This window comes from Epinephelus lanceolatus, chromosome 9 (genome assembly GCF_041903045.1).
Source record: "Epinephelus lanceolatus isolate andai-2023 chromosome 9, ASM4190304v1, whole genome shotgun sequence".
NCBI lineage: Eukaryota > Metazoa > Chordata > Actinopteri > Perciformes > Serranidae > Epinephelus > Epinephelus lanceolatus.
This window is the reverse complement of record NC_135742.1, coordinates 43384597-43397368: the sequence shown is the minus strand read 5'-3', so window position 1 is coordinate 43397368 and position 12772 is coordinate 43384597. Positions and strand designations below refer to the sequence as shown.

At 40.3% G+C, this 12772-nt stretch overlaps 1 protein-coding gene across 1 annotated transcript; it reads right to left on the bottom strand.

Moving 5' to 3' along the window:
- Nucleotides 1-3847: 3847 nt before the first annotated feature.
- LOC117253087 (uncharacterized) lies at nt 3848-10383 on the bottom strand. Its single transcript, XM_033620435.2, has 5 exons — nt 10352-10383; nt 5109-6024; nt 4889-4958; nt 4623-4797; nt 3848-4480 (listed from the first exon to the last, which is right to left on the bottom strand). Exons 1-5 carry the CDS (start codon nt 10381-10383, stop codon nt 4315-4317), a joined length of 1359 nt encoding a protein of 452 aa, XP_033476326.2. The 3' UTR covers nt 3848-4314.
- Nucleotides 10384-12772: the final 2389 nt, after the last annotated feature.

Sequence of the window (12772 nt, the reverse complement as noted above, 5' to 3'; positions counted from 1 at the left end):
AATCCAGGAAGAGGAAGGTTATTTAAGTGTGGGAGTGGCGTATTTGAATCCATTTTGTTTGAGGCCATGCGGCAAGGTGAGTGTGTTTGCTGATCCTGTGAGTTTAAACTGTCTCCTTTAACTTTAACTTATATTGTAGTTATGCTATGTTGCGTGTAAAATACAGTATGGTGAACGCTAGGAAAGGTAGTATCAGCACCGTCTCTACCTGGAGCTCGCATGTACGGAGCCTGGGTTTGTTGAAGCTGGCAGTGTTGTTTGGGCTGAGAAAGCCATGCGTAAGTAGGGTAAAGGAGGTTATTGGGTTGGTGCAGGGAGCAGTGAGACCTGGCATTGGGGGTGTGTCTCTGGGACACCAGAGATCACTGTCTAGCCTCCTGGAGGAGTCGTGGGACCAACTAGACGAAACACTGGTGAAAGGAGGTCCCCACCCGATGACCCCAAAGACATGTTAGTTATCACTGCTCACTGGTCTGTATAGTTAAGCCTTGCCATAATAGCTTATCATAGGGCTTAGGGGGTTATTCACTGAGTGCTGATCCTTCTCTAGAGCACAAACTTCTTGTGTTTATTTGAATGTGACACTAAAAACTTAAAGTGCATGTCACATAAAATTTCTCCAAACATGGTTTCTGTCATTTTACGTAGTCTTTCACGCTGATGTATGCTCAAGTGTTCATATTCTCCGATAAGTTTGGTTTTAATAATTTATTTGATGCAATAAGCATAGTCTGACCACTCAGGCTTTTATTTTGGTACTTCCGGCGACCGGCAGTGTGCATTTGCACATGTGATGGAAAATTATGGTATTTGACCTTTTTAACCTATAGTGTGTTCTGCATGTGCTGTATAAGGTTACTTGTTTTGATGAAACTGAACTTCTTACCTAATGATATGTGTTGCTCATTTAACCCCTACTGTGATAGTAGTGTTAGATACAGCAGAGGCCTAATGGAAGTAGGTTAAAGGTTACGAGCCACGGAGGCTCCCACACCAAGTGTCTTGGCCTCAAGAGATGTTGTGTCTTAGGGATGCTTACTGCAGAAACCACCTGAGTGCCATATATTTTGACTATTGACATGCATGTGTTTTGGGAACTATAAAGATAGCATGACTGAAGAACATCGAGCCACTCACTCACTGACTCCATTCATGAATGCTTATTAAAACTCAAGAAAGACAGCCGACGTGTGAAGACTTTTTCTTTAAACTGCTCATTAAATAGTTGTTTTGCCACCACAAAATTGGCGACCACAAAGGGACCTCATCTGTGAGCGGATTCTGGAATTCTGGACTGAAGGTGTGAAGACTGTGTGCACAGCAAGAGCCGAGGCTCTTACACCTCAAACTCCCCCACAAAGGAAGGTTGAGAGGAGGGCCTGATGTCTGAAAACCGGGATTCCCTTCACCGTTGGGGTCCAACGAGCATGGTGGTTGTCAACACCTCGCTGTCTTTTCTGGTGAGTTTTGAGGACTGCGCAGGAAAAGTCTTTTCCAACTATTGAGATAGGTTGGCAGATGTACTATGCACTGTTTCTGGGAAGCTGAGTGCAGGAAAAGTGGTGAGCTCGGTTTAGGTCAGGGACCTAAAGTAGTGTAGGTTAGGAACCTAACACGACACCTGATTATTTCAGCCGTTAAAGGCGGAAGAAAAGGTGGTGAGAAGCTGTCTGTGAGTGAAGTGCTTTTTTTCTCCTTATTTCCTTTTTGCAAGTTGTGCGCATTTTCGGGTAAAGGTAAAAATTTTCCTTTAAAGTGAAAAGTTTGTGCATTTTTTGAGATTGATTTTTGCTTCCACAAATTTGATTTACTTGTAATACTACTAAGAAAACTGAGTTTGATTACAATGGGATCTGGACAGAGCAAAACCTCAAAGGGGAAAATTGAGCCTGATTATGCCACTCCCAACGTCAGGTTTATGGAGATTAATTATGGGAAGGAGAACATGGCTCAGTTAGATCTGTGGGTCAATAAGTGCTGTTTCCCAAGAACAGGCAGTCTGAGGCTTTAGAGGTGATGTTGACAGACTTAAATGAATGAATAAATAAAGGGTGTAGAAGGGAAGTTTGGAGGAAAGGTCAAGTTTCAGGCAGATTGGTCAGCTTTTAGTAGCTGGATGAGGGAAGCCAAGCACAGGCAGTGCCCCAAAAGTTTCCTGGCGCAGTGTTTGAAGCTGGATTCGGACCTCGACTCGGCTCCACCTGTACGGCCCCCACCGTATGTTGAACACCACGAACTGGAGGGAGCAGCTGGCCTCTCTGAATCAGCGCTGCTTACAGAGACATTGTTCTTCGGCTGTTGAGAAGATTGAAAACAGAGTTCCCTGTTCATTTGGACTGGGGAAAAGTGGTGGCGGTTAAGCAGGATGCAGATGAGACTGTCTCTGCTTATCTATACCACCTAAGACAGGCAGCAATGCAGTATGGTGGACTGACTGAACTTGAGGAAAGTGAAAGGGGGGGCACAAAGACAATGACTGTTGTTTCAAGTGCGGCAAAAAGGAACATTGGGGAAGAAACTGCTGTAAAGGGGGAAACAAGATGGGGCAGATGAGTCAGATTGACTATATGGTGAGCGTACGAGGACGGATGAATCTGGTGACGACACTGGCCTGGAAAATCAACCAACACTTCAGACACGTGAGAACACTGACACTAACACTAACACAAATACAGAAACACACAACACGCACATCATGACTGATGAGCTTGTTTCTGACGCGATTCTGCACCTTGAATCTAAACACAGAGAGAATGAGCATAGTAATATGCTGGCTGATTTCTCAGCTGAGGCATACAAACAGATGCCTCGATACACACCGTCAGTTAAAGGTGTTGAAGTCTCTTTCTTGGTGGATTCCAGGGCCACAGAATCAGTCGTAAGACGTGATTTTCATCCGAACGCTAAACCTAAACTGAGTGGGAGATATCAGAAAACAGTTGGGGTTGCAGGAGAAGCGATTATTGAAAAATACACTGCTCCGCTGAAATGTTTTGATTCTGAGACAGGGAAGCCTTTCAAACACTCGTTCTTATATTCTGACAAATGCCCTATCAATCTGATGGGACGAGACCTCGTATATGTTGGGAACTGTTTTGATGAGTACACCTGAAGGCATTCAGGTGAGGAGAGTGAAGAGAGTGGAAGATATATTTCCCTCCCCCTGTTTTGCTGCAGCTCCCAGAGACACACACACACACATGCTGACGTCACATGCCTGCACTGCACAGCACACATGGTCTCTATTTCACACACTGACCGTGATTATGAGGACATCTGGTGTAATACAGGACAGAAAAAGGATAGGTTACAGCTAGATTGGTTGTATTGGAATGACGTTAATTGTGCTGTCTCAGTGAAACTTCCTGATTGATCGCATGAGTTGATTTTGTCACAAAACTCTGATCCACACATCTCACTGGTAAATCCCAACCGCACAGACCTGGGTCTGTGGGTGCGGGAGCTGAACGCCACTCTGGTAACACTTTACAATAATGGACACAAAATTAGAGTAGTTACTGAGAAACTAATGAGGAACTAATGAGGAACTAATGAGTAGTTACTGAGGAACTAATTACACTGTTAGACATTTCAGAGGGTACTATTACTGTATTTCACTTATACAGTAACTTGGTGTTACTGTAATTATGTAATACAGTCTGTTACTGTAAATGAACTAATTTAATAGTACACTACTATAATCCTATTTTTTAAATTTTTTTAAAAAAAGAACATACTGCTGAAATTATTTAAAATATAAATTCTTTATTTAAAACATCTGAATGTGCAAAAACATGTAAAACATTCACATCCATTTCATTTAAAACATTAATATTTAAAACCAGATAAGTAAACTTCATGATGGCTCACTGCCAAGCCAAGACAGTAGGACATAAGTCCTAAACTGAAATATGAACATATTCACCTTTCAGTGCACACAATAAAACAAAATTATACAAGTGCATCAACTCCCCTCTCAAACAATAATAACATAAACTTGACATTACAATCTGTGTAATGGAGGGATCTTTTAGATGACATATTAAGACATTAGCATATGCTTTTAACTCATTGTTAACTGTGTATATAGAGAACCCTCAGATGAATGTGATTCTTCAAGTAGAGTATTTTTCATTCATTTTTATTGTCAACTCACTATTTTTTGAGGCATTCTGGTCTCCAGACATAGGTACAGAGTGAGCGCTCTTCTCATTGCTTGTCACATTGTCCCATCTGCTCTGTGAAGATGTCTCTGCAACATGCAGAGGCTGCAGGAAGGAGAGAGCTTTCCACTCAGAGTCTAAGGTAATTCACCTAGTCCAAGTTCTTCCACGCAAACTCTGTTAGCTGGTGAAGGAAGGAGGCCACTCGACTATTGATGGCTTCCGCCTTGCTCTTCACCACTGCTCCTGTCTTGCAACTCACTCCAGTTTTTGCAGTGCATTTTGTGCCTTCCTCCTGATTGATCCTCATGAAGAATCTTAAGGTCAGAGAAGATTGATGGGAAAAAACAAAACATTGAAGGTACACATTAAGATACATTTACATGGCTCAGAAAAGATGAAAAAAAGATCAACTTTGAATCAACAGCAACATGTGGCAAAGAAGAGAAAAGCACTTACCGTTGTATGAGTTCCAATGTTGCACAGGCAGGCTCCTGATATTCTATGTTGAAAACATAGAAGCATCCAAAAAACACTGACAGGGCATCTGCAAACCCCAGGTGCTCCTCTAAAACATAGGCCACCCTCCCTTCGATGCTCACCATCCATTTTGTGGCCGAGAGAAATGTGTTCCCTTGAAGACAAAAAAAGGCACATTGCACATCTTGACAAGGCATACAGGACATGCTAAACTTCCTCAAAATCATAAGGAAGTCTTCTCTTACCAAGCATAATCAATCTTGGTGTGGATGGGAGTGTCATGTCTGTCTCAATCGATCGCTTTGTCGCAGTTGCCTTTAAAACACACAAAAAAGCTTGGGATTACAACTGGTTTAAAACACATCTTAAAAACAACAATACAGTGGGGTCCATAAGTCTCAATTGAACCACATGGCCCACTATATATATGATGCCATTTAATGTAATTCATTACAATATACTTACATCTGCCAAAAGAAAGATGGAGCCCTCTTGCTCCTGGAAGTGCTTCATCAGAAGAAGCACTGCAGCTATGCCGGTCCGGCTCTGCTGCATGGCTGTTGTGTTGCTCTCAATGTCTCGTAGAAGACGCTGAATGGCTCTGTTCTGGGTCTGTCTTTGGAAGAAGTTGATGATCCTCGTCCCCTTGGATTGAAGAGCCTCCCCCACTCGATCACAGATATCAATACCTGTGAGTGCTTTGAAATGGTCACAGAGTCCTCTTTTTGTAAAGAGGAAAGGCCAGTGTTCTTCAATCACACTAATACTCAGAGGAGGACAGGATTTTAGCATGTGACGCTGATAGATGTATGTCAACCTCATTGACTCGTCAACACCTGGCCTGTCCACAGCTCTGGGGCCAGCAGACTGGAAAATGGCCATTATATCTTTTCTTCTGTCTTCTAAAGACTCAGAAGTCTCTCCTTCTGGGACACATTTTGGCTGCCAGTTAATGCAGCCGTAGCTGTCAACTTTACACCGCACTGTTTTGGTGCTACCATCATCACTGGTTTGTGACATTATCCTCGGTCTTCGTATTTTCTCACTCACATTATTGCGATTCGCGTGTTCAACTCTAGTCTTAAGTTGTTTTGCAAGTGAGTAATACCCTACTCCTAGCTGTTCATCTTCCTCAGTCATGTCAACAAAGGTGGAAGGATATTTTGACACGATCATTTTTGCGATTTCATCACAGGCAGCCTTGTTTGGATTTGGACAGTGTTCCTGCATGGCACTCACCATGGTTCTCTTCCAGGCTCTTCTGTCCTCAGGTCTAGCCCTCTGCCCTCTTAATGTTGCCTTCAAGAGTGAGGCAGGCATCTTGTTCCATGGGATCTCAAACTGGTTGATCCATGCGTTTTGTGGTCTTGTTGATGGAAATCTTGAGAAGTGGGATTGGGTACAAGGAGGTATAGGTGTAGGTGTCAGTTGTGTGTCCAAGGATGGGAAGAGTGCCGTTTGTTCATCCGGTATGGTGCTGAGAATAATGGGCTGATCAGTGTCCACTGCTCCATTCAGCACAAATGAAGAAATATGTTAACGGATTAGTTTCGGTTATTCACAGTATTTACAGTTTACATAAAAGAGAACTTAAAATTGCTTTATAGTGAACCTTAAAATCTGCCTCTTTCTTAAACAATACAACATCTGCATCAGTAGAACTGCTGAACTATTGTTATGCTTGCTTATTGTTATCCATTTTAACTTTAGAGACAACATTAATAGTAGTTAAAATCAATTTATTAATTAGCTCAAACCATAGAAGTATCAGAAAAAGCTCTATCTAGACTCATACAGTTTTTTCACCATTTTACATTCTCTTAGATTTATTTCCCCTCACCTACTGGCCTGAAGGCCTGGATAAGTCTGCGGCGTAGAATTGGCTTTAAATGCTGCTGCAAATCATCTGGCTCAAGTAAGGCAAGGTCCGCTTTCTTTGTTAGTCCAAGTTCAGATGATAGATGTTCAACAAGGGCCAAGAAATTCTCACTTTCCAATTCTGGTATCACTTTACAAAGTTCCTGAATGCATTCAGCCTCCATACCTAAAAGGAAGAACACACTGAGTGATGCAAGGAAACAGCAGGGAGGTCCAAGATGTTGTACACCGGCAGTGGATAATAGTCCTGCAGGCTATCTGCATTAATATATGCATATTTATTATCTGACAACAAGTAGTAGACACCAAGATCAATTAACAGAACTGAGTGATGCACCAAAACAACAAAGCACACACTTTTATCATCAGCAAGTATCAGACATATTTTCCCAAAAATCAGTGTTTCCCCAGTGTTCTCTAGAACAACAACAAGGCCTTTGGTGTACTTGGTCCCTTTGTAAGTCACTGCTGAAACCTCTGAGGTTTTATGTCTGTCAATATCAGCTGTGCTTAACACCGTCTGTATATCCCTGTTGTATGACTGTTCATCAATTTCATTTGCTTCACCTGCAATCTGAATGGGAGCTGGGAATAACTGACCTTGCCATAAGTATGACTGAAGAAGCTGGTGTCTTTCAGCCAGTGTTTTACTTAAGTGAATAAAATTGTGAAGCTTTCTGGCACAGTCCTTAAAGTAGCAGTGCTTGCTCTCAAACCTCAGGGTCCACAAGCGTATTAGTGGCCCAAATTTTAGGATAAGGTCAGGATAATGCAAAATGTACTGATGCTTTGGTTTGAGAGGGGAGTCAGGAAACATGCTTTTCCGTAAATACACATATTCCTCTAGCAAAACTTTCAGATATGCCACCTCATTCTGATGAATTTTTGGAGCACAAATCAACTCCGCAATTTCCCTTAGTTTCAGGCACAATTGCCAGGCCTCACTGTCAATAGGGTTTTTGATCCACTGACTGACATAAAGTGGTAAGAGTCGTAACAGACATCAATTTTGTGTGGCAGAACCACTGAGTTTTTTAGCCTTTTCCTTTATCTCACATGGTTTGTTGTGTGAGTCACTGCCCAGGAGTTTTGTCTGTGAGATGGCCCAATTTATCTGGTCATAGGTGAATTGTTTTTCAACTTTTTCCAAATGTTCAATATAGAGAGCCAAATCATTCGCCACTACTCCCTCAAAAAGATCATGCCCAAGACACGGAGGAAGGCCAGAGCAGACATGAAAAGACTTCAGAGAGTTGAAACATGAATCAAATTTGATTCCATCTTTGATGTTGTGTTCTGGGGTCAGTTGTTGAACACTGTCATTATAATTTGCTGATGTTCTTTGTGGGCCAAGTACCAATGGTGAACTGACAAATGTCTCTCTGTCAATCAGGCAGTACCTGCAAAAGTGTTTGCTCGAGCTAAAATTTTCTGTGAATCCACCAACACCATGTGAACCAAGGTTGTCACCACATATGGCAATCAGTGATGCCATAAGTTGGCTCCTGTCTTCCAACTGAAAACCTGAATCCTCCAAGTCTTTTAGATCAGCAATAAGGCGGGAAAATACTTTGTCCTGACCAAAAGACTTAAAATCTTCCTCTCTGCAAAGCAAAACAAGCTGCGCTGGGTCAACAGTGGAACGATTATGTGGTAATATTTCCCCAAGTGTCATGTACATGGCCATGATTTTGTGTTTTCTCTTGCCAGAGCCTAGGGGGTTAACCACCTCAAAGGCATCCATGTACAGAATGACTGACAGAGAATGTGATGATCCTTGTAAAAGAGCATTTTGTTTGAAGTATTTGCCATCATTAACATCATTTAGAACCATATCACTGTGCACATGTAATTTAGACTGTGTATACTGGTCTTTCACATTGGACTGCTTAAACAAGGCAGCAAGTGTATCCTTTACGGGTACATACTGACAAAAGCGCTCTTCACCAGTCTTGTCTGTTCCAAGGTACATCTGAACGGGTGCAACATATTCAAATTTTTCTTTGAAATATGTTTTCCTGGTTCTGTCTGATCTCAAAATACCTTTACTGTAAATAGTTAACAGATCCTCTTGTTCAAGTTCTGTAACTATTTTCTGGATTTCATCATTAGTGATGTTTAACCCTTTCAGTCTCTCCTCTACCTTTTTAAGCACATGCTTCATTCCACTGCTATGGGCCTCCTGAAATTCTTCAACAATGCACTGCACTGTTGTGGCTGGTAAAAGCAGTTTGGCCTGCAGTTTTAAATAAAACAATGCTACATTCTTTAGATACATGTCAGGGTTGTTATCATCAAGAGATGCATCTGTCATCTCGTCTTGATCGTCTTGAACTTGGTTGTCTTCAACTTGGATTTGGGTATCTGGGTATCTGGGTGGTGGCTGGGCTACAAACGACTGCTTATGTTTTCGTGAAATGTGTGTGGCAAATGATGTCCTCACTCTAAAATACTTTGAGCATCCTTCAAAAGGACAATTAACTTTTCTGCCATTCCGTATGTGTAATCTTAAATGAACACACAGCAAGAAAAAATGATCAGCCACATAATCACATCCTTGAACACTGCATTTGAGGTCACCACTATGCTGACACCTGCTTTGTTTTTGTGACACATCAGGCATATGATTTCTATGCATGTGAGACTTTAATGCAGAAAATGTCCTGAAATTCCCAGGACACACATCAATGCCACATGAAAACCTGTAGTTAGCCAAGTTTCTATGACTTTTTGCATGGGCACAAAAAGTTTTAAAATTGGCAGTCTTGTGGTTACAAAACTTACAGCTATACATGTTGTCAACACATTAAAATAGTGTAATGTTACTGTGAAGGGGCAAAGAAATGCACCTGTGAACTGCCTCTGTTGGACAGTGTGCACTGTAACTTAACTTATTTAGTCACTGAAACGTTAAATTCTAAACATTTTTTGATAATTTTTACTCCACTATCTCTGTTTTTATTTGTTATTGGCCTATGTGATATGAATTTATACACATCTGTTGAACCCCATGAAAAATAGCTGCACGGGCAGTACTAACTTGACCGCCAACTCCGGTGGTAAAAGGAGAAGTCGAAAAGCTCTCATACGTGGCTTCTTTAGTATGCGTGTCCTGAGCAAGGAATGGTGAGACAGAGATGTGTTGAAAAAGTTCTGTGATCATGAATGGCATAACAACTTCAGTAACGTTACGTCGCGGCGATCGTTTGTAGTGCTGTGTGAATTAATGTGGGTGGTCATAAGCCTGGCTCCGGGGAGAGGACAGTGCGTCCATGGTGCCTTTAAAAATGCCAGTGGCTATAGTACTGTACACGGAGCTACACTGTCACCCTGCTCCAGCTTTGTGGCTACGGTAACCCGAGATTTACTCACACAGTCTGTATGCCGTCGGAACCATGACGATGTAGAAATAGAAAGAAAATTACCGGATAACGTTAAAGCTCTGTATGCACTACGAGAATGGATTGTTTAAAAAGCTAGGTGTGTTAAACCGTTATCTCAGAAAACTTCAACCGCCTTAATCCCTTAAATATTTCCGTTTTATGCCATTTACATGACAACTCAAATAATCCAAAAATGCCAGTTTTCCGATAATAATCGTTGTATTAGTGCGCATGTAAACTCACTTAACCAACAGTCTTAATCAGCAGTAACGTTAGCTAACGTTACGTTTCTGTCACAGTTTAAATTAGCTAACGTTGTTAGCCTTAGCCTCAACCTGAGATTACGACAGACTAACGTTACTCGGACTAATATTTAATCAGTTAATGCAGGGAATATTTATCACATAACAACGCTAACCATTTCCCTTTTATGCTTCTCCTTCTTACCTGCTTGCATCGTTGATGGTCTCACCACGCATCTCACGGATCCATGGGGGGGTCTTCTCAAACAGTGTCCATCACTGAACTGGCTCCCTTGGTATATGTTGGTTCCACACACAACGAAAAAATGAAGGGGTCTGGTAAAACGCGGTAAAACGCGCTAAAGGCAGCCGTTAAAAAAATACAGTATCATACATCATTTTTAAAAAACATAGTACAGTACTGTATATTGTGGATGTTCCCACTAAAACTTCCCATGATGCAATGCAAATTACAGTAATTTACTACAAAGGGGATTTACAGTATTATACTGGCTGATATGTGGTAAATAACTGTTTATATTACAGATCTGTCTAACAGGTACACAAAATTAGAGTAGTTACTGATGACCTAATGAGAAACGAATGAGGAACTAATGACGAACAAATGAGTAGTTACTGAGGAACTAAGGTACACAAAATTAGAGTAGTTACTGATGACCTAATGAGAAACGAATGAGGAACTAATGAGGAACAAATGAGTAGTTACTGAGGAACTCAGCTACACAAAATTAGAGTAGTTACTGAGGAACAAATGAGGAACGAATGATGAACTGATGAGTAGTTACTGAGGAACTAAGGTACATAAAATTAGAGTAGTTACTGAGGAACTAATGAGGAACTAATGACGAACTAACTATTAGTTAATGGTCAGTTCCTCAGTAACTCATGATCAAATTTCAGAGGAGTAGTTACTGAGGAACTAATGAGTAGTTACTGATGAACTAAGCTACACAAAATTAGAGTAGTTACTGAGGAACGAATGAGGAACTAATGAGAAACTAATGAGGAACTAATGAGGAACAAATGAGTAGTTACTGAGGAACTAAGGTACATAAAATTAGAGTAGTTACTGAAGAACTAATGAGGAACGAATGATGAACTAACTATTAGTTAATGGTCAGTTCCTCAGAAATTCATGATCAAATTTCAGAGGAGAAGTTACTGAGGAACTAATGAGGAACTAATTATTAGTTAATGGGCTTCTTCAGTAACCCCTGATCAAATTTCAGAGTAGTAGTTACTGAGGAACTAACTATTAGTTAATGGTCAGTTCCTCAGTAACTCATGATGAAATTTCAGAGGAATAGTTACTGAGGAACTAAGATACACAAAATTAGAGTAGTTACTGAGGAACTAATGAGGAACTAACTATTAGTTAATGGTCAGTTTTTCATTAACTCATGATCAAATTTCATAGAGCAGTTAATCACGACTTAATGATTAGTGAACTAGTTACTTCATTGGTACAGAATCATTACTCAATAACCTGTCATTAGTTAACCTTTTTATGTCCTAAAGTAAAGTGACACATAATGAGTAGTCTTTCATTACTTCATCATCATCTTTACAATTAGTTCCTTAAAAAAAATCACAGACAGCAGGATTCTTGAGAAGGGTTTTATTCATTCTTTTCAGACCACATACACATTAATATGATCATCCATGTTATTCTGTACAAGGTGCTGACGCACCAAACCGACATCAAAGAACTAGCGGCAACGAAAGCCAACTGTTGCGTCATCTACGTCACCTTACGTCGCCCTGTGTCAATTGCATTTGAACACACTACAAAGACTACATCCGACAACTGAAACTGTTACTCATTTATTTTGGCACTGCCCCATTGTCAAAAGACTGTGGAGTGATATTTGTAATTTTATTGTGAACAATACTGAAAAAGAATTTGTGTTTGCTGTTTTGGAGGGATGTGCTGTTTGGGCATTTTGACTTTAACAGAAATACGGCAAAACCCAATGAAAGATTTATTATTAATCTCATCTTACTTTTGGCAATTTTTCACATTCACAAATGTAAGTTTACACATAGAAAACCTTCTTTTGTTGCTTTAGTTACATTGATTCCATTAAATTTTCCCTTAATCAAAAGGCAATCAAAACCATTAATATTTGTGATCATTTTAATATTTTCTTGTAAACTCTTAGCCCCCATGGCATATGTGATATATGACATATATGTGTAATGTTGAAGATCTGCATTCTGTAAACTTCCTGTCTTAAATAAAGTTATGGAAAAAAAAAAAAGAAGACTACATCCAACGGCAAAGTAGCACGTTCTGTGCCTGCGTGAAAGGAAATAATGCAAAAGGGGAAACCGGAAGTCCGATGAATGTATGAGATCAACATAGTAGCACGGAGTGTGTATATTCTCAAGGAATTTTAAGTGGAAAAGATTAATAAAATAAGAAAAAATTATATTTCATTTCCACTTCCACCTAAAGTAAATAGGTCAACTTCAAAATTTTAAATGAAATTTACCCAACGAACGAATTTTTAAGATTAAGGTTTAACTTTGAGTTGAATAATTTTGTTTTTTGTGAAAGAGAAATTGAAAGTTTCTTTCATTGCGAGATGCAGAGCTGGCTACA